Genomic DNA, 20,272 nt, shown 5'->3' on the forward strand with positions numbered 1-20,272 from the left:
CAGCTGGGATACCAAAGAGAAGCAGAGACACCCAAGCAGAAAGAAAAAAGCTTTCAATCAGTCCATGCCATCAGCTTCCTTATAGAAACCTGCCAGCGAGACTTAAAATGAACATTCCTTCCTCTGCTCATGTGTTTGCAGTACTAGACTCTGGGTTTCTGCCCTGTCTCTGTTTCAGTGTGTTGGGAGTTTCATTTCTTCCCCTCCCCATGCCCTGCTGCACAAGTGCCCATTGGTGACATTGTTCCTGGTCAGACAGATCTSTATGGATTCCATTTATAAATTCTCTATTAATATTTATTAAGTGATAATGGAATTTATAGCATGCTTCAGAATAGAAAATAATGTCCTCCTCGGGAGCCTGGCTTGTTTTAGCACTGTTTCCATGCTATATTAGGCTTTTGCCAACTTGTTCCAACAGCCTCCGTTAAGAATTTATTGTCTTGTAACCTGCCCTCCTTGAAACTGGAAGCATCTAGAAATTACCTCATGCAGCAGTGAGAGAGGAGAAGGAGTGTTTTAATTTCCAGTGGGTTTTTAATTTTGAGCCTTGCCAGCTTTGTTTTTGACATSCTGGCTCTTTTTCTGTTCGTGCTGGGGCTGTCTCAGAGGGAGAGGTTTGGGCAGAAGATGAGAGCAGTTTCCTGCAGAATGAATTCACCCACGAAAGTGTGTGTATTTGAGAGAAGGACCAAGAGAAGATGCTCTCCTTGTTTGTGCCATGTACATTGCCATTTTCCCACCTGAATGTTGTTTGCCTGCCTCCTGCCTGTGTTGCTGGGTGTGGAGGTGCTGCCTCAGTTTCCCTTCTGCCCTGGAAACATGATCTTGCTGTCCTTTATCACGTTCAGGGGAGCACAGTGAAGGTGGGGAACATCTTGGCAYTATTACAATATTTCAGGCCTCTGGGTACTGCTATGCCCGTGGTGCTGAGCAGAGGCCAATGTGAGGGGAATTCCATTTGCCACAGACAAAARATCCTTTACCTCTCTTGACTTTAGGGTCACTACTTGAGCCAGTAAAAAGATCGGTGGTGTTTGTTGGCCAATGGGAAAAAATAAGCTTGAAATATGGGTTTATTCCATTTGTTAAAAGACATTGTTCTCCTGAAACAAAGGTGAAACCGGAGAGGGCTCCCACCAGGAGGGAAGGAGGGATCAGCTTGTGGAGTTTATGCTTGGCTTCAGCTGAGCAGCTCCTTTTTGAGGAGGGGCGTGCTAAAGTATCTTTTCTCTTTAGAGCTTCYCTGCAGGGTTTGCTTGTGGCAGAAGGGAGAAAATGGAGGCAGGGAACATACTGAACYACACTGCCTGAATGGTTGGGCTCTGGTTTGGAGCAGGGCAGGCTTACTTCCMGGGAATTTCCACAGTGTTTTATGGGTCAGAAATGGAGATCTGAGGGATGTGGCGATTGGAAGGGGGAACAAGCAAGAGCTCTGTAGAACAGTTACAGCATCTCCCATGGAGCCCAGAAGTTTCCAGCAGGATGTGTCCCCTCTTGGCTCAGTCTGATGGTTAAATCCTTTGCTCCTAGGGACAGAATTCGAGTACACCGACTCGGAGAGTGAGATCAAGATCAGGAAGAAGTCRCCCTCAGGGCTGCTGCGTGGAAAGAAGGGGCCGCTGGAGTCCAGCAGCATCCCRCCAAGCCAGGCCCCCAGCAGCCTCGACTCCGGATCTGGGAGTGCTGACAAGGCCAAGCTGGGCTCTGAGAAAGGCCGCAAGCTGAAGAAATTCAAATCCCCCAAGGACTTGAGCTTTGAGTTTGGGTTGGAGGCCAGTGATGATGACCTGTGGAACCGGCGTCGCAGCGAGCGGATCTTTCTCCACGATGCCACCACATCCTCGGCCATGCTGACATCCACGGCGCCTGCCAGCTCCACCCCTGTCTCCAAACCTGGGCGCTGTGGCAAGGGGGCCCCCATGAGCCCCAAAAAGGAGGGCAGCAAGGGGAAGGAGAGGAAGGAGCTAAGCAAGGTGAGGAATGTGCTGGCCAAATTGGTATTGGGGCGCTTGGGATCTGAGGGTGAGAGAAGGGCAATTGAATCCACTAAGGCAGAGGAGTTTAGTCCTGTCTCAGCAGTTGTTTGGGTGCCCCTTGTCACCCCTGGCAGCCCCATGTACACCTGGAGGATCTGTCAGACTTGGATCTGACTCGCAGGGAGTAAAACCTGTTGTGTTTGAACAGGACWGGTTACTTCTGTCACCCTCCATGTCCCAAGTCCATTCTTTTTGGGTGGCCAGAGTGGACGATTCTGCTTTCAAACATCTGTGTAATCTCTCTCCCATTCTCTGCATGACCTTGTCTTCTTGCTGAGCTGTGGSCCCTRGACTGGCCTTTAAGGYTGTTYARYTTTTATGTGRTAACTTARGAGTGCTGTCCCTGGCTGGATGTGACAGTCATCTYTGGGTTACTGGCTCTTCATCTCAGCTGAACGCTTGGCTCCCTCTGGCTCCAGTTCAGTTCATGACAGTATTATGGAGGAACACTGATGGGGGGAGTTATAGACAAGTTAGTCGTGACATGAGGCCAACTGGGATCTTCTTGGAGCTCTTTGGAGGAAGATTTGATRGGCAGGAGTTGCTGTTCAGGGTAATGAAAAGCTCTTCCCAAAATGTGTGAAACCAGAAAGCAGAGCTGGGAGATGAGGATGTGGTGTGGGCAGTGAACTTCTGGCTGAACGTAATCCTACCTGTTGGATAGGATAGCCTGCCTCGCTCCACCTTTTCCCTTTCCCTTTCCCTTTCCCTTTCCCTTTCCCTTTCCCTTTCCCCTTTCCTTGGGCCCAGATCTTTACCAATCTTCTCTTTACTGATGGAAGTGTTTTGTTTTTATTTTTAGCAGCGGAAGAAGGGTAAAGAAACACCCTGCTGCTCCTCCTCCTCATCCATGTCTCCTCCTGGCATCCCCAGCTCCCCCTCTGATGTTCGGGTCAGCCTGGCAAGTGCCCTGGGCTCCACCAAGAAGAGCAAAGCAAAGGTGAAAGCCAAGGAGGTGAAAAAAGAGGTGAGGGGCTGGTTCTAGTGTGGCTGGACTGGAATGTGGCTGGCAGAGCCCTGCTGTATCCTGACTGTTGCAGTGTGAGGGAAGGAAGACAGAGGTGCAGGTTTTGCTGGGTGTGTTTCAGACAAAGTGCTGGTTTGAGAAGCCTRAAATCCAAGGAAGGCTGTCAACTTGTATCAGCTGCTACTATCTGGTGTCCATTTTACCTTTGTCCCCCAAATCAGTGAAAGGGCAGGATTTTCTCTAAGGCTGCCATGGGGTGGAGGGAGAGCCTGCATGGATAGCAGTGACCAAGGAGATGGTGATGGAGCAGCCTTGCTCAGCACTGGGTACAGCTGGTTTCTGCTCCACTGCTGTAGCCTGCCATGTCTCATAGCACACAGTGCTGTTTCTTCTCACATGATTCCTGAGTGTGACACTTGTGGTCTGCGTGTAGCAGCAAGGAACAGATCATGGGGGTTGGAGAAGGGATAGGAACAGTGCCTGGTGCCTGTTCAGTGAAGGCAGAGGATCGGGGACACTGTGAGGAATGCAGAGCAAATCTACATCTCCACAGCGTCTCTCCCAACCTCCAGGAGTGAGGATGTGGGGAATAGCTTTTGGTCAACTGCTGGTGATTCTTGGGGATAAACGCAGCAAGAAGTTTTGGTACACCCATTTAAATGTTTGTGAGATGAACAGTTCATGAGGATGGAGACAGGTTTGTCTYGATATCCTCGGGTTATTTGTTGCYAGAGGWAGGTGAGATGKGATCAGACTGATGTGCTGCTTCCCYTCCTGCAGARCCGAGGGAAAGGAGGAGCTGTCAGCAAGCTCATGGAGAGCATGGCAGCAGAGGAGGATTTTGAACCCAACCAAGACAGCAGCTTCTCGGAGGATGAGAACATCCCACTGAGCATGCTGGTTGAGCGGCCACCCACACCAGGTGAGGGCAGGATTTTACAGCTGGAGGACATGGGCAGGTTTCCCCGGGCTGCTCAAAGGACAGCTCTTCTGTTTGCATATATTCCTCATCCAAAGCCATGAGTCCTTGAGGTGGAGATACCACTTTTTCAGTCAATTCAATGAAAACTAAGCCTGATCAGCATGGCTCACTGTGACATCTAGTTGAAGCCCAGTTTCTCAGTTGCCCTATTTCTATTTACTGACATGTTCATTATTACCAAGAGGGGGGACTTAATATTTATCACTTTTAGTTTTTATTACCAAGAGYTAACCAGAGAGAGATCTCTTTCTGCAAAGTGCTTACTGGCCTTTTCCTAGGGGACAGTGATGCTGGGAATATGAAGTTTCCTTCTCCCTTCGCTGTCAGTTTTCCATGTGTGGTGCTCTCTAATCCCCATCTTGCTGTAACACCTCACAGCTCCCCGCTCCTGCATCATTGACAAGGATGAGCTGAAAGATGGCCTGCGTGTCCTCATCCCYATGGACGACAAGCTGCTCTATGCTGGGCATGTCAAGACAGTGCATTCACCAGACATGTGAGTTGAGGGGGTGCTTTTAGCCACCTGGGATCTGCCAGAAAATGGGGACATAGCTGCTGCTCAGATCAGTTTGGGGGTTGTGCAGAGTTGTCTGCCCAGAGACTGACAGAGCCTGGYGGGGAGGGAAGGAGGGTTCACTCTGGTTTTTCAGCGCTGAGGGAAATCCAATTGTCTCACATTAAGTGCTCTCACATCCTCAGAGGGAGGCATTACCTGGTCGGGGTGGTGTCTCCCATGCGCTGTGTCTGACCGAGCCTTTGTGTTTCAGATACCGSGTGGTGGTGGAAGGCGAGAGGGGAAACCGTCCCCACATTTACTGCCTGGAGCAGCTCCTGCAGGAAGCGGTATGTGAGGCCAAAGGCTGCCTGTTCTCGGTGCCCATGCCCTGCTCTGGGGTGGGGAAGCTGGATGCTTTCTCCTCCTCCAGCTGCAGGGCTGCCCTGGTCCTGTCCCCATGGTCAGTGTGGGCAAAGCTCTCCTGGGTGTGCTCTCTGCCCATGGCCAAGCWCCCCCACTGGCAGCAGGCACTTGGCCTGTATTCCAGCAGGATTCATGCTGCCTGCAGGAGGCCATTTCTCAGCAGAGAATCTGTCCCTTGCCTTCTCCAGAGATGCTTTGCTCTATGCCAGGGGTGGGTGATGCTCTGTGCTGGTGCCACAGTGGTCAGTAATTGCATTTCTCTTGCCCTGAGCAGATCATCGATGTGAAACCTCCTTCAGTGCGGTTCCTGCCYGAGGGCACGAGGATTGCAGCCTACTGGAGCCAGCAGTACCGCTGCCTCTACCCAGGGACAGTTGTCCGAGGTAAGGCCACCCAGGCTGCTCTGCTCTGTGAACCTGGGATGCCTCAGTCCTGCGTGTCCTCAGGGATGTCACACATGTCTGGGGAARCCCTGAGCTCTGCTGTGGGTGTCCTGGAGATCAGAGCCTGGCGCGTTCTCTCCTTCAGGCCATGTSCATCTTATTAATTATGCAGATTTARTAACATCCTGCAGGTTCTGAGCAATTTAGAAGCTTAAAAATATCAGAGAAATTTAATATATTTCAGAAGGTCAGAATTGACTCCAGGCATCAGTGATTTCTGAGGCTGTGGATGCTTCTAAATCATCTGGACACTCACMACTTTGCTCTGACATAACTCCCTGATCTGGTCCTATTAAAAAGTTGGTGAATGGCTCTGGACAATTCTATCATAGCTATTATTGGTTTTGGGCTCTTGGTCACACTATATGTGTAAAAGGCAATAATTACTTATGATTTATAAACCAGTAATGTTGATGCAGGAAGAGAGGGTGGGAGCACAGCTTGTTTCTCTTGGAGAAAGTGAATAGCAGCAGTTTATTAATGCTGAGAATAGTTACAAAATACAGGTAAAAAAAGATATTTCAGTGAAAGGAGAGAAGTGAATTTCTGCAAGAATAGAGGAAAATAGTGGAGAGAGGTGGGAAGTCAAACTGGAATGGCCATTACATTCTGCTGATGGGGAATTTCACACAGAGTGGGCTGGTTTAGTATCACCAGGGACTTTCCATTGCAGAGTGAGCCTTCTGTGCCCTCCCTGCACAGCCTGGGAAAGGTGGAGTGGGATGCTTTGGAGCTGGTGCAGCAGCCCTGTCTTTCCCCATGTCCCCACTTCCCTTACAAGGGGTTTRTACTCTGATGTTTGTTCCTAATCCCATGCTCTGCTCCCCCATCCCACAGGAACCCTGGATCTGGAGGAAGATGGTGATCTCATCACAGTAGAGTTCGATGACGGGGACACGGGACGCATCCCACTGTCTCACATTCGGCTTCTCCCACCTGACTACAAGATCCAGTGTGAGTGTTTCCATTCAGTTTTTTGCAAGATGCTTCCCACTCTGAAATATATGAAGTTTTGAGCTGCTTTCCTCAGATTTTGGGACAAGACTTTCAGTTGCAAAGATTGTTCCATCAATTAGGGACACACAGAGCTGGGGTGGGATATCACCCTTAAAGAAAAAGGCCCAGTCCCTATTGCAGATTTGTTTGGGATATTTCGCCTGTATCATATCTCTGTTTTCTGTATTATTTGACTGCATTTGAACATCTCTTTGACCTGTTTCAGGYGCTGAGCCTTCCCCTGCCCTTTTGGTGCCCAGCACCAAGCGCCGTAGCCGTAAATCCAGCAAAGACACTGGAGAAGGAAAAGAGGGAGCTGCACTGGGGTCAGAGGAGCCTGTGTCAAAGGGCAAAGGGCGAGGGAGAAAGCCAAGTGTCAAGGCAAARGCTGGTAAGTTGCCCCCACTGCCAGGCGTGGAGTTGAGGGAATCCTTGCATGGTTCCCCATTGTTCACCTCAAGTTAGAATTGTTGCTTGGAGCAGGATTTAGATGGGGATAGATGCACTGCTTGAGTGCAGAGCAGCCATGCATCATCTCTCTCTGCTGTGACTACAGTTTGCAGGAGGCTGGCTCAGAAGCTGGCCTGTGCTGTGACAGCCTCTTTGTGTCAGGGATGTGGAGCAGAATCTCTTTTTCAGCTGAGCATCTCTGCAGCCATTGGTAGGGCCAGAGGTGCAGGGGATTTGTAGCTTGGTTCTTCAGAAATGTAAGCAGCATCCCTGGGCATTGCCCATCACTGCTCACAGGTGCTGGCACCAGGCCAGGCTGTTCAGTGGGCAGTCAGGACCTGGGTCCCTTTGGGGGTACCTGAGCAGGCAGGAACAAGCCATGCTTGGCCGGAGACCAGTCAGCTCCAGTGTCTGGTTGTGTCTGAGCTAATAAAGCCCATCTGGAGGGATAACAGATGCCCCTGTGTTTCCTCCTCTCTGCAGAAGAGGCTGCCTTGCCTGAAGAGAAGGATCAGGTGGAGTCATCACCTGTTACCTCCTCAGTCCCAGAGAAGTCAGCCTGCTTGGGCAAGCCAAGCATGAAGGGGTCACGAAAATCACAACCGCTGCCGGCTGGAGGCTCTCCCGCTCCCACGGAGGAAAAGAGGTCAAAAGCCAGCAAGATGAAGATCTCCACCAAGCTGCACAGCCCCTCACAGCCCTCTTACCAGCCTGCTGTGTTCGGCAGCATCCTSGGCACGGAGCCCTACAGCGACCTCCCAGGAACGCTGGCGGCCTTCGGCTCCAGCGATGCTTCGGCGTCCAAAGCCAAGGCCAAGAAAGGGCGACCCACAGAAGAGACACAGGAGTTTGGCACCATGGTCAAGGCTCAGAGGAAGCATGACAATGAAATCCTGATCAAGCTGGACCATGAGGGTGTGATGTCTCCAAAGACAAAGAAGATGAAGGAGGCGATGAGGATGCTGGAGGACTCAAACCTGGCCAGTCGCAGAGATGGGAAGAGTCTCTTGGGGCTTGGGTATTCTGCTGCAGTGAGTGTGGAGGGCAAGCAGAAATCTTCCCGAGCCAAGGCAGCTGAGGGAGACCCTTCTTCTGCCAGCTTTGGAGGAAAGTTTGATGCCTCAGCAGAGAGCCTTGCTGCTTCAAAGGACCAGGAAGAAAAGGCAGCAGCTCCAGCAGCTGTGGAGGAGTCTGAAAGCAACAGCAGTGACAGCAGCTCRGAGTCAGAGGGAGAAGAGGAAACTGAGAAGAACCGAGGGGAAGCCCAGGACAGCAGCTCAGCCAGCTCAAGAGCATCCACCCCTCTCTCTTCCTCCAACTCCTCTTCCTCTTCCTCTTCTAGCAGCAGCTCCTCTTCTTCTTCCTCTTCCTCCTCTTCATCCACCTCATCAACCTCTTCTTCATCAAGCTCCAGCTCTTCTTCCTCCTCCACTACGGATGAAGATTCCTCCTGCAGCTCTGACGATGAAGTGGCCGAGGCCCAGCCGAGTTCCTCAGTGCAGCAAACCCTCCCACCCAAGCAAACCAAGCAGGCAGGGAAATCCCGGGCATCCTCCCACCCGCAGAGCCAGAAGCAGCCGGCGCAGCAGCCGGCGCAGCAGCCGGCACCGCCACAGAGCGGCAACAAGAGCCGGCCCAAGAAGCGCGAGGGCATCCACCTGCCCACCACCAAGGAGCTGGCCAAACGCCAGCGCCTGCCCTCCGTGGAGAACAGGCCCAAGATCGCCGCTTTCCTGCCGGCACGGCAGCTGTGGAAGTGGTTCGGGAAACCCACACAGGTAATTGGAGACTCTCCCAGCACTCCAGTGCCCAGCAGCACAGTTCACCTTSTGCTGCTTCTTCCCCTTTTGCTGGGGTGGTGGGATTGCTGGCGTGCTGYGTCCTCAGCTGAGGTCTCCGGTTTGCAGGGAGAATGGGATTGGSTTTCACTGTGTTGGGGGAGCCATCCTCCAACAGGTGCATCCCTCTGCCCCAATTTCTGTGGGAATACTGTAGCTCTGCCAACAGCAAAGGGGCRCATGTAGGACAGGGCAAGCAGTGGTGTGTAGAGAAAAACATGGGATCCCTGGCTGACCACTTGCATGATCCTCTTTTGGCAGAGACGAGGAATGAAAGGGAAGGCCAGGAAGCTGTTCTACAAGGCCATYGTGCGGGGCAAGGAGATAATCCGCATCGGAGACTGCGCTGTTTTCCTCTCCGCCGGCCGCCCCAACCTGCCCTACATTGGCCGGATCCAGAGCATGTGGGAATCCTGGGGGAACAACATGGTGGTCCGAGTCAAATGGTTTTATCACCCAGAAGAAACCAACCCTGGGAAGAAGCTCAATGAAGGCAAGGTARGCTGGTCTCCTTTGCTGAGAGGTTTGGAAAGCTCCTTTCTCCATTTTGTTTCCAATGATGAAGAGAATACCTAAGGCCCAGTTTTTTACTGGTACCATCCTTTCATCCTGCAGGGGCTGTCTGTGGTGTGGGCAAGCCTGGTGTTGGCCTCTTGAATGAGGGAGGGGTGGTTTTTTTTGGTACTAGGAAATAAAGATTTCTGTGTTGGTCCATAAATAGGGTCAGGAGTCAGATCAAGTCTTTGAAGTGTCAGAATGATGGGCCTGGTGCTCAAAACCACTGAGTTTTGCATACGTGAGCTGCTGGTTTACAGCAGGATTTATTCCCAGGGGCTGTGGGCAGGGGTTGAAGTTCCAAAGGAKCGTGTGGTGGGTAGGAGGTGATGGCATGGAAAAAACCAACAAATTCACCACCTTTTCATTTCTGTTTCCTCTTYTCTGCTTGGGCACAGCGCTGGGATCAGAAATCGGGCAGGAGTCTGTCCACAGCTTTGCAGGCGTCCAACCAGAGGAAGGACTTTATGGAGGTTGGTGAGGTTGAGGGAAGGCTGGGAGGGAATGCTGGGTACCCTGTAACAAATAAATACTGCCGCAAAATGCCCCCCAAACTTCTCTGGCTCTTGCGCTTTGCCTCGACTACCCAGTCTGCAGTGCCCAGGACTTGGGATGGATATTTTTGGGAGGGTGGGAGTAGCTGCAGGTGCTGGGCATGGGAAGGATTAGGGAGCTGGTATCCAGCACCCATCTTTGCATTTTCATGCTTGAAATGAGGATGAAACTCCTGGCCTCCGTATTTCCCCGTATGTGTGCTCAGCAGGCACAGCATTCCCATCAGTGGGAGCTGGGTGAAAGCCAGGGCTCGGGTTCAGTCCTCAGGATCGTCCAGGCTGTCCATGGGCCTGTGCAGATTCCCAGTGTCCCTCCCCTKGGCTGGCTGTTGGAATGAGGGGGAAGTTCTTGAGTGTGAGCAGAGCCCTCTCCCATTCTGATGGGCGTTTTTCCTACTTTTTGAAGATGATGCTGTAAATGCTGTGCGATCTAATGGCTCCTTTTCTTCCCACCTCCTTCTTTCTGTTTCTATTGTGCAGAGAGCCCTCTACCAGTCCTCTCACGTGGACGAAAATGATGTCCAGACCATCTCACACAAGTGTCTTGTTGTTGGTCTGGATCAATATGAGCAGATGCTAAAGACAAAGAAATACCAAGACAGTGAGGACCTCTACTACCTTGCAGGGACCTACGAGCCCACCACGGGCATGATCTTCAACACTGACGGGGTCCCTGTCATCTGCTGACCGCCCAGGGGACACATGCCAMCCCCTGGGAAGGGACGGGACAAACCTGAGGACGTGCCTGTTCAGACGACATGATTGTTTCTTTCAATGCTCATTTCTGTGTCACACTACAGACAGGAGAGCGCGAGAGACGCGAGGAGGAAGGAGAGGGCTGAAGAAAGGGGTTGGGGAAGCATTTACAGAACTCGAGGAAGATGCCATGGGGCGTGATGGTGGTGCTTGAACCCCAAGGCTCTTCTGGAAGTGGCTTTAAGTAAGGTGACACTTGACCAACTTCTCCCTTCCTCCTTTTGGTCCAGGAAAGCACATGGGTCTCGTGATCATTTCACCAGCGGGACCCCCCCGGCAGGAGGGATCCCTTTTGTGTCATTTTCCCCCATCAATAACTCGGAAGCCGCCCGTGCGTGGAAGGACCCTCTTGTGCCTTCTGCGTGCGCTCCTCTCCGTCCTTATATTCCCTTTCCTGCTTAGTTTCGCATGACCCTTTATAGGAAGGACAGGGTGAAAGAGAAAGGAGATGAGTCTCTCTCAGCGCCTCGTCTCGATCCTCTCAGCGCCTTTTTGCCGTTCCCTTTCCCTGGAGGCCCCTCGGGCAGCGTGTGGAGCACGGCGGGGCAGGGCTGGCCCCAGCACAGAGATGGCAGAAGAGAATCCTCCRGGCTGGGAGGAGCCAGCTGGAAGAGGAGCCAACATCGGGTTTGGAATGCTGCCTTCCCACTGCCTTGAACAAACAGCCTGAGCCYTCTGCAGCTCTGCACCCCTTCTGCCCTGCATCGGCGCTGGAGGGAGCAAGCAGGTGACACGGGGGTGACAYGTGGCAAACTGAGACCTCGTGTTGGCGCATGCAGTGAAGGGGCAGGAAACGACTGGGAAAAGCTGCTGCTCCGTGCTCGGAGAGAAGATCACAGGCCCCTGGATTCCAGCATCCCTCACCCAGCTTTACCCGCCATGCCTTGGCTGAGCTGAGGTACAGCGCTGCTGGGAAGCCTTTGCCCATCGTTTGAAGGGAATGGGGACAGCGTGTGAGCCCGGCTGTGCCTGCCTGCAGCGCTCCCACAGCCAGAGCCCCGCTGCCACCTTGGGCACAGGGACAGCACCGCTCATCTTCCTCCATCCGCGGCGGAGCTGAGCTCCCCTGGGCACACGCCGGACCCTGCTGCTCCAGGGCCAGAGGGAACACCGGAGGAGAACCTGAGGAGAACGACGCACCATCCTTGCACTTAAAACAAAACTCCAAGAGACGCACTGATCTTTGCAACTCCCGCCTCGCACTACGGATCGCTGGGACGCGCAGCGGGGCCCAGGCTCCGCTGGGGAGACGCTTAAGCCAAGGACAGATTGGAAACTCTCCACCCTGGTGCCGGCTGCGTACCAGAGACTGGAGGCCGGGGCAGCCCCGCAGAGTTACCCCTCGTCCTTTAAACAAACCACATGGTGCTGAGCTCGTACCATCTCCACCCCGGGCCACCGGCGCCTCGGCACGGCGGACAGTGACGGTTCTAGCCTGTACAGTTTTAATGTACCAAAAGACTCTTTAGCCCTCCTGTATTATAAGTCTTTAAATGGATTCAACTTTTTAATTATAAATATAAATATAAATATATATATATAAATATAAACTTTTTAAAACTGTGAAAAAAATTATGAAATTATAAAAAACAAAAAAAGAAAAAAACCCACAGCGGCAGAAATGAACACAGTCTGACGTKTAGAATATTATTTTTTATTTCCTGTTGGATTGTGATTGTAAATGATCTGGGAACAGGCACACCCCCCACGCTCAAAGTGTACTGTACTTCTAGAAGCAAATTGTGTGAGCATATTTTAAAGAGCGAGAGAGAGCGCGCGAGAGAGATTTTATGCTAATGTTAAATAGAAAGCACTTAAAACCCACTGCCTTCTATGGAACACAAGGATATTTCAGACAATCGAGAGGAAAGGAGAGCCAGGTTTTTGTCTTTTTGTTTTGTTTTGTTTATGTTTTGTTTAAAACAATTTTTTTGGCATTCTGTTTGTTGGAGAACTCCGTGTGATCTTTTTTCATAAAAAAAAAAATTAATTGAAAAAAAGCAACCCAACGAAGCATCTTTCTTTGTCTCGCTTGTCCTGGCCGCAGGGGTTTTTCTCCTCTTGGTGGCAACGATGGCTTTTTGGCTCAGCCCCTGCCCTGGGGAAAGACAYAACCCAGGTGCCTGGCGGCTTTTTGGGGAGAACCCATCTGTGTGACATGGTGGCACCAGTRGACAGAATGGACACTGGGGCAGAGGTGTGCTGAACAGGGCCTGTGGGCTGGAGGTGTGAGTCTTCCCCCTGCCACCACGCTCATGGCACCGTGTGGTGAGGATGAAATGCTGGATTTGCTCTTTTTGGTGTGAGCTGCACTGCATACAGGCAGGAGTTTGGCATGGCCAGACCTGCCGGTGTGGTGGGGGCTGGGTTGGGGACCAGGCCTGGCATTCCCTGGCTCCTTGAGCCCCATTCCCTGGGTGGTGGCACCTGCCAGCTGGCACAGTGAGGTGCAGCCAGTCCCAAAATGTGGTGTTGGCACTTTGTCCTGCTGCTTTCTGCTCCTCTTGGCCCATTCCCTGTCCTGTGTGCTGCCCATGGCAGTTTGCAGGCTGACAGGGGTTTGGTCTGATTCGGTGACAAGTTCAGCTGCCCCAGKTGACAAAGGAGACCCTGGAGATGGAGAGCAGCACAAGGGGCACCCCAAGACCCAACAGGACAGGCAGCAGGCACAACCCTGCATGTGTTTGCCAGCCCAGCCCATCACAGCATCCAGCTAAGGACCAGCCATCATTGCAAAGACATTTAATTATTTAATCAGCTTCACTTACGTCCTGTGCAATAAACCTTGAAGCTCAGCAGTGGYCTGGGGGTGGCACTGGCAGTGCTGCAGCCTTGGGACCCCCCCTCCCCCTTGCCAGGGCAGATTCACAGTGTGGGGTGGGGGGAGGCAAGACCCTGCTTCTCTCACAGTTAGGGGGGTAAAACAAGACACAGTAAAAAAAMCAAAAACATTTTCCCCAACCGTCAGAACTGAATTGGGACTTTTACACAGCGATTGGCATTATTTAGGGAGGGGTCATGACTTCAAGCCATTCTTGGTGAAAACCTGCAGCACCATCGGTGAAAGTCGAGACCCACCTTCCCAGAGCCACTGGGGACTGAAGGAGTGTTTCCTTCCTCTCTTGCTCCTCTTCTTCCTCACCAGCCCTCCATCACCCTCCTCCCCAGTGCTGGTCCTATTCCCTTTGGGATTTGGCAGTAGTTTCTTCCTCCTGTCAATGGCTTGGCTCAAACAGAAKATCCCCAGCCTTCACTGGAGAGCTGCACATTGCTGATGGGGAGACCCCCAAAAGCAACAAGAACTGTCCCMTGGGGTGGGAGGAATGTCACCCCAAGCCAGTGTGTGGTTGGACAGCATAGGCCGTTTTGGGATGCCATGGCCCTGTGCCAACAAGATCCCAGTCCTTGTCCACCCTGGGGCGGCTTCCTGGCTCCAGGCTCCCTTCCCAAAGAGGGACATGTGGGACAGTGGGACCATGGTGGCAGCAGGTGCCATGGTGTCCCCGCTGCCCCATCCCAGGGCTCAGTACCCTGAGGTGAAGGAGCCGTTGGAGGTCTCGGTGTAGAAGCAGCTGCTGTGGGACGTGCTGGTGAGGCTGTAGGCAAAATAGGCCACGGCCGAGCCCAGCGTCAGGCCCGTCATGTAGGACACRGTCATGGTGTTCCCTGYGGGGAGGGACACGGGCTGTTGGGGTGCTCTGCCTGCACCACGTGGGGTTCCCGGGAGGGCTCGGTCCTACCTGCCAGCTCCCGCTGCTCCGGGCTCACTTTGCCGGCGGCCAGGATCATGGGCACGCTGCCGAAATAGCCGTTGGTGATGCCCATGAGGAGGGAGAAGATGCAGGGCCAGGCGGGGTGGCCGAAGGTGGGCTGCCCATTGGGATAGACGCACATGATGAAGAGGGGGATGAAGACCACGCGGAGGCAGGAGTAGACGAGGAGGTGGGTCCCTCTCCAGTCRTAGGGCAGGGCAGCCAGGATCTGCAGTGAGGGACAGAGACTGTTGGGGTGGAGGAGGCTGGGGAGGGCCATGTGGTGCCCAAAATGGGGCAGGAAGGGAAGGACATGAGGTGGTGGAAAAACCAACCCAACCTTGGCCGTGGCGGTGAGCACCAGCCTCACACTGGTTAGACCCCCGTGGGTGGAGATGACCCTTGGTGGAGCCAAGTGGCTTAGAAAGGACACAAAAGGAGGACAGAMCCCCACTGTGCTGGCCCTGGCCTCTGCCCTACCTTGCCGACRAAGTCGGAGAGGTTGAAGATGGCCATGATGAGGATGGGGAGCCATTCCCCCAGCGTGCAGTTGTGGATCTCCGACTCGAGCCCGGGGAAGAGGCACAGYGTGATGAAGTAGGTCATGGCGATGGAGAGCATGTAGGCCCAGATGAGGCGGGACACRACGTAGCGGTACAGCAGCATGTCTGGCAGGGAGGGGCAGCACAGCTCAGCCAGAACTGCAGCCCTCCCCTCACAGAGCCTGGGAGCCTGGCCTGACCCCAGGGGCGCCTCCCAAAAATGAGCTTGCCCCACAGTTTAGGCACATCATTAGGAAAAGGATCATAGAATGGTTTGGGTTGGAAGGGACCATAAATGTTCATCCAGTTCCAATCCCTGCCATGGGCAGACACCATCCCAGGTTGCTCCAAGTCCCTTCCAATCTGGCCTTAGAACTTCCAGGGATGGGGCAGCCACAGCTTCTCTGGGCACCCTGTGCCMGAGCCTCCCCACCCTCACAGGGAAGAATTTCTTGATAACATCCAATCTAATACCATCCTCTTGTCAGGTTGAAGCCATTCCCTTTGTCCTGCTACTCCATGCCCTTTTCAAAAGTCCCTCTCCAGCCTTGGGGACAATCCTCCCCCAACATTCTGGGTCACCAATCCACCCCGCAAAATGCAGCAAACCCACCCCATGGGCATGGCTTTTGCCCAAGCCCAGCACTCACCTCGGAAGCTGGGCCAGCTCCTCTTGACCTTGGGCCGAGGGACATCGAAGCGCATGTAGGTGCCACTCCCGGCCAGCTCAGCTTCGGGGCCAGGACTGCCCTGCGGGGAGCTCGGCTGCCCCTGCTCCCGGTTCTCCTGGATGAGGGGAGAGGGGCCAGCAGTGCTGAGGGGCAGTGGAAAAGAACCCCAGYGGGGAGCAGCGGGGAAACCCACCCACGGCTTACAAATCGGACGTCCTCGGAGGTGACGTCGTGGTGGACGCGGTAGCCGGTGCCGGGGTCGCCGGCCCCGCGGCTCTCGGGGAGCCCTTTGCGGGCACCGTCCGTGTAGTAGCGCACRAAGCGGGTGCGCTTCACCAGCAGGTGCAGGATGAAGCACGTCAGCTCCATGCCGATGGAGATGAAGAAGAAGATGACRGTGTTCTCCTTCTCGTCGGACAGCAGCAGCTTGGTGAAGATGCGGCTGAGCGAGATGATGACCCCGGCGGTGCCTGGTGGGGTGGGGGAGATGTCAGCGCCGGGCCCCACGGAATCCCGGCTCAGGGATCCCCATCATCCCCCCGATATGGATGTGGTGCTTCCCGGCATGGAGGAGTCACCAGCAGTGATTTTGGGGTGATGAAGCTCCTGGCAGATCCCCATCCCCAGCTTGGTGTGGCGTGCAGGGATTTAAAACCCATAAAACATCCCGGCTTGTTGGGGAGCACCCTGGGGTGTCTGATCTGATGGCAACCCTGATGTGACTCAGAGGGGCCCCAGGAGAAGGTGCCAGCCCCTGTGGAGGGCCGTGGACACGGGCAGAGGATGTGGGTACTCACTCTCGCCTGTCATCACTCCCTGCGTGTAGCGCTTGGGCAGCAGCCCCGTGTAGCCGTAGAAGCTGGATTGCTGCACTTCAGGAGAGAGGCACAGAGGGGAGAAGGAGGGATTATTGCTGCAGCCAAAACTGGGGGAAGGAGCAAGGAACCCCAGTGGGACCCCATGTGCTGTGCCAGCCAGGACCTGCATCCTTCCCGCAGCCTTGCTGCCCAAAAGCAGGAGAGCCTTTTTTCCCTCCCTGGATGCTCCACTGTGTCGAGTGGCCACCAGGTGTGGGGGCTCGGGATGCCACCGTGGTGGCCCAGATCGGTGGTGTTGGTGGCCAGTGCACGGTTTGGTGCCGGTCCCACAGTGCCTGGTCAGACGCGGAGGGGACGGAGCAGGGACAGGAGGGTCATGGGGGTCAGAGTGGGGGACTGTCCCACTCTGGGAGCCCACAGCTCCGGGATGGGGCTGTTTCCCAGCCCTGCCTGCCGTGTCCCAGCCCCAGCTGCTCTCCCACGTACCTGTGCAGCCAAAGGCCACCACCCCGACGGCCACCARGTTGATGGCGTAGGCTTGTCTGCGGCTGAACAGCTCCAGCCACACGTCGCAGATGCTGACAAAGAGCAGGGGCCCCAGGGCGAAGAGGTAGCCTGTGGGGGCAAGACAGGGGTGGTGGCAGGGGGACAGCACGGGGACAGCACTGCCTGAGGTTGTGGGGACCCCACTCACCCACGGAGATCCGCGTGTGCAAACTCAGCAGCTCCACCAGCGCGTTGTTGAGGATGACGGCCACCAAGGCCACCAGGATGTAGGTGAGGCTCATGTCGAAGACAATGGAGGTCCCTGCAGAGAGGCAGGAGATGGGGGGACTRGAGTCCAGCTCCCTTGGAAGTGGGATTGAGCTCCTTCCAGGTTTGGGGTGTCAGGGAAGTGCTGGAACTGCTGCAGACCTACCTGGGTATTTATGGTGCAGGTAATCCACATCGGTGATAAAGCTGTTGTAGGGCAGGAGAAATCCCACCCCAGCCAGCAGCATGGCAAAATAAATCCCATGGTATCGATCCTGGGGCTCGGGATCCTCAGAAACTGCCCCAAAAGAAAGAGAAAAAGATGTGACAGTGACACTGCTGCAYCCCTGGGRCCYGYGTCAGACCCCAGCCTTGGGGCACTGAAAGCTGCTTCTAYAGTCCAGCACCCTGCAGATCTACAAATAAGCAATCCCAACGCTGATAAACTCCTTCCCTAAATAAAAACAATTCATTGGGAGACCCAGGAGGCAGGAAAAAAACTGGGCTTTTGGGGGATGATGAGTTTTAATTGCAGCTAAACAAGATGTGCAGCAGGGCTGGGGTGAATCCCAGGAATCCCTGAGTCCTGTGTGGAGAAAGGTGAAGCTGCAGGCTGRGGGTGAGCCAGGCAGGAGAACCAGGGCACCAACCCTCTGGGCCAGCCTGCAGAGCGCATTGTCACGGGATGTGCTGGGGTACAAAAAGGGATGAAAGGGGAATAGTGGCAACGAAAAGTGGAATTTTGTGGCATTTCAGGCTATTTATGGCTGTTAAACCCATCCCAGGACATGTGTGTGAAAGCAGCAGGGAGCCCAGCTCCTGTCTGTGGTCAGAGGGGCTGTGCCTGGCCTCACCTGGCTCCATGAAGGTCAGCACCCCCTTGGCCTGGCTGCCCCGCTGCAGCTCGTCCTCCTCCAGCTGGTAGCTGTCGAAGCTGAAGCTCATCACCACGTTCCCCTCCGGCGTGGCCGCCGGGCTCAGCTCCTTGAAGCGTTCGGCTCCCACCGAGCCCATCCTGGCCAGCCTGGGAGGGATGGAGAGTGGTGACACCCTGGGGACACAGCTGGGGCCTGGCTCCCGTGTCCCCCTGGGTGATGCCAGGGGTCTGCAAGGGACAATGGCACGTGGAGGGCACGGAGCCTTCACCTCCTCGCTCTATCACAGCGGCTCTGATGGTTTTTCCACCTGGAAAGATCATTTCCCTGAGGAGAGTGGGATCCACCGACCTTCTGGGATGAAGTTTGGCTTTGGGGTGGGGAGCAGCGCTTGTGGGGGACCCACAGGAGCCACAGCCTGGCTCAGCACCTCGCCGGGATGCTGCCACTGTGATTTCCAAAAGCAATCAGAGAAATGAATGGATGAAAAGCWCTCAGGGCTGCGGGGAAGATCCCGGCTGTCTCGGGAAGCCCTCGCTCCCTGCAGGCAGCACATTTGCTCTGCTTTGTGCCCTTTTCAGCGTCTCTGGTGCCTGGAGCTGAGGCAAAGCCACTGGCCTGGGCACAGTCCTGCAGCTTTTCAGGGAGGGGAGGGGATGRGACCCTGCTTCTATCAGATCTGCTGCTCTGAGGGATCACAGCCCAGCACGGAGCTGCTCAGAGCTGACAGAGAGACCCAAGCATCGTGTCTGAGATGGTCCACACTGAATGCACCCCAAAATGAGCTCTCCAAACACCTCACATCCTCCACTGACCCCACCAGAGCCACCCCAAACAGGGTTCATCCCTCAGGCCTCCCCAGCCAGGGGGCTGCTCTGAATTCCTTGTGCCAGTTGCTCGATGCCAACCTGCCCCCAGCCCACCTCCTGCACATCTCCCTGGCATCTAGGGGTGGTGGTGGAAAAAATCTCCTCCGAGGCAGCAGATTGAGTCAGGCAAGGGAGGAAAAATCAATGACAGTGATTTCTTTGGTCTCCCTGCCAGACATGGCGTTTGCAGGAGCAGAGAGGTTTTCCAGCTGCCAGGATGTGTGGGATGCTGGAGGGCCCTGAGGCAGGGGGCAAACGTGGTGCCCACAGACCCTGTGAGTGAATTCTTGAAGCCTAAAATGCTTCTCCTACAGCAGGGATGGGTGCACAGGGCAGCACTGCCACGGCCCTGAGGCTGCACCGAGGTGACAGCACTGTTGGGGGATGGGATGGGGTTCCCTTCCTGCACCGTGCTGGGGTTCACCCCAAAACCCCCATCCCAGAGCCCCGGGGGCAGAACAAGGCAGCAGGCTTGTTGGGGACACCGCTCCATGCCGTTGCTCCCACGGGAGCTCTCTGCAATCCCTTCACCCAGCGCCTTCCTGCGCCTGCTGCCCCCCAGGCAATAAACCCCTGGGGGAAGCATCTCCCGGGATGCCAGAAAGCCTGTTGCCAGGTTCTTCCCTCGCAGGAATCCCAGCCGGAGGACGCACCAGCTGGAAAAGCCTCGTACGCACTGCGTGTGGCCCAAAGTTCCCGGGGCCAGGAGCGGAGCGGGATGCGCACAGCCGCGGCGCTGGACCAGCCTCCGGCGCTCTCCGCCTCGYTCCCCCGAGCATCCCTGCGCCGCCGTAAATTGGATTTTCCCCTCCCGATGGATTTACATACGTCTGCCCCTATGGGTTTACACCCTGTGGCCCCAGGGTGGGAGCGGGGGCGTTTCTCCATGGCGGGAAGGGATGGGGGGGGTCTCACCCGAGAGGAGCCCTCACCCCCTGCCCCCGGCTCTGCGCGACCCCCGGGCACCGCAGCCCCGCTCTGCTCGGGCACAAAAGCGCTTTCTGCTCTGCCCAAAGGCTCCCCGACATCTTGCCGGCGGCGAAGTTGCCATGAACGGGGGGATTCGGTAACCCGCGTCCCCGCTCTGCGGGAGAAGCTGCTGGCCGGGGGGAGGCGGGGATCGCGGCTCCGGCCGCGCCCGGAGGATGCTCGGAGGGGCCGGGGAAGATGCTCCGTGGGGCCGGGGCGGGCAGGGGCTCGGGGCGGCGGCTTTCTCTCCTCTCCCCCCGCTCCCCGGCGCTCCCGGCCGAGCCCAACAGGTCGCGGCCGTTCTTACCTCGCTCCGCCGCGGCGGCTCTGCGGCACCAGCGCTGGCCCGCCCCGCTCAGCCCCGGCGGCCGCCGGCCCCCGGCCCCGCCATACCGGAGCGTCCGCCGGGAGGGGGCCGGCACCGAGTGCTGCGGCGGCGGCGGCGCGCAGCGGGGGCGGCCCTGGCTCTGCCTCCCCCCGGCTCTGCCTCCCCCCGGCTCTGCCTCCCCCCGTTCTGCCTCCCC

The 20,272-nt window shown here is 55.4% G+C and overlaps 2 protein-coding genes across 5 annotated transcripts in view; one reads left to right on the forward strand and one right to left on the reverse strand.

Annotated features, from left to right (window-relative positions):
* TNRC18 (trinucleotide repeat containing 18) overlaps window positions 1-12,033 on the forward strand; it is a 53,647-nt gene extending 41,614 nt beyond the window's left edge. For 3 of the 4 annotated variants that reach the window (XM_057369815.1, XM_057369818.1, XM_057369816.1), the window contains exons 17-28: window positions 1,534-1,976; window positions 2,842-3,006; window positions 3,787-3,928; window positions 4,367-4,484; window positions 4,756-4,831; window positions 5,182-5,290; window positions 6,188-6,304; window positions 6,573-6,737; window positions 7,280-8,574; window positions 8,896-9,132; window positions 9,588-9,662; window positions 10,224-12,033. In XM_057369815.1, the coding sequence (XP_057225798.1) occupies window positions 1,534-1,976; window positions 2,842-3,006; window positions 3,787-3,928; window positions 4,367-4,484; window positions 4,756-4,831; window positions 5,182-5,290; window positions 6,188-6,304; window positions 6,573-6,737; window positions 7,280-8,574; window positions 8,896-9,132; window positions 9,588-9,662; window positions 10,224-10,430 (3,149 nt within the window). In that variant the 3' untranslated portion in view covers window positions 10,431-12,033. The remainder of the gene's footprint in view (window positions 1-1,533; window positions 1,977-2,841; window positions 3,007-3,786; window positions 3,929-4,366; window positions 4,485-4,755; window positions 4,832-5,181; window positions 5,291-6,187; window positions 6,305-6,572; window positions 6,738-7,279; window positions 8,575-8,895; window positions 9,133-9,587; window positions 9,663-10,223) is intronic. The other variant, XM_057369817.1, reaches the window with a different exon arrangement.
* A 1,913-nt stretch (window positions 12,034-13,946) lies between these two features.
* The window catches only part of SLC29A4 (solute carrier family 29 member 4), a 7,822-nt gene continuing 1,496 nt past the window's right edge, over window positions 13,947-20,272 (reverse strand). Inside the window, exons 2-11 of the mRNA XM_057369819.1 lie at window positions 17,890-18,059; window positions 17,202-17,333; window positions 16,977-17,090; window positions 16,769-16,897; window positions 16,262-16,336; window positions 15,669-15,934; window positions 15,444-15,579; window positions 14,732-14,919; window positions 14,240-14,480; window positions 13,947-14,165 (exon numbers count right to left, since the gene is read on the reverse strand). Of these exons, the coding sequence (XP_057225802.1) occupies window positions 14,023-14,165; window positions 14,240-14,480; window positions 14,732-14,919; window positions 15,444-15,579; window positions 15,669-15,934; window positions 16,262-16,336; window positions 16,769-16,897; window positions 16,977-17,090; window positions 17,202-17,333; window positions 17,890-18,059 (1,594 nt within the window). The 3' untranslated portion in view covers window positions 13,947-14,022. The remainder of the gene's footprint in view (window positions 14,166-14,239; window positions 14,481-14,731; window positions 14,920-15,443; window positions 15,580-15,668; window positions 15,935-16,261; window positions 16,337-16,768; window positions 16,898-16,976; window positions 17,091-17,201; window positions 17,334-17,889; window positions 18,060-20,272) is intronic.

The sequence above is a fragment of the Malurus melanocephalus genome, unplaced genomic scaffold (assembly GCF_030028575.1).
Source record: "Malurus melanocephalus ecotype Western Australia unplaced genomic scaffold, MMel_1.1 scaffold_115, whole genome shotgun sequence".
Taxonomy (NCBI): Eukaryota; Metazoa; Chordata; class Aves; order Passeriformes; family Maluridae; genus Malurus; species Malurus melanocephalus.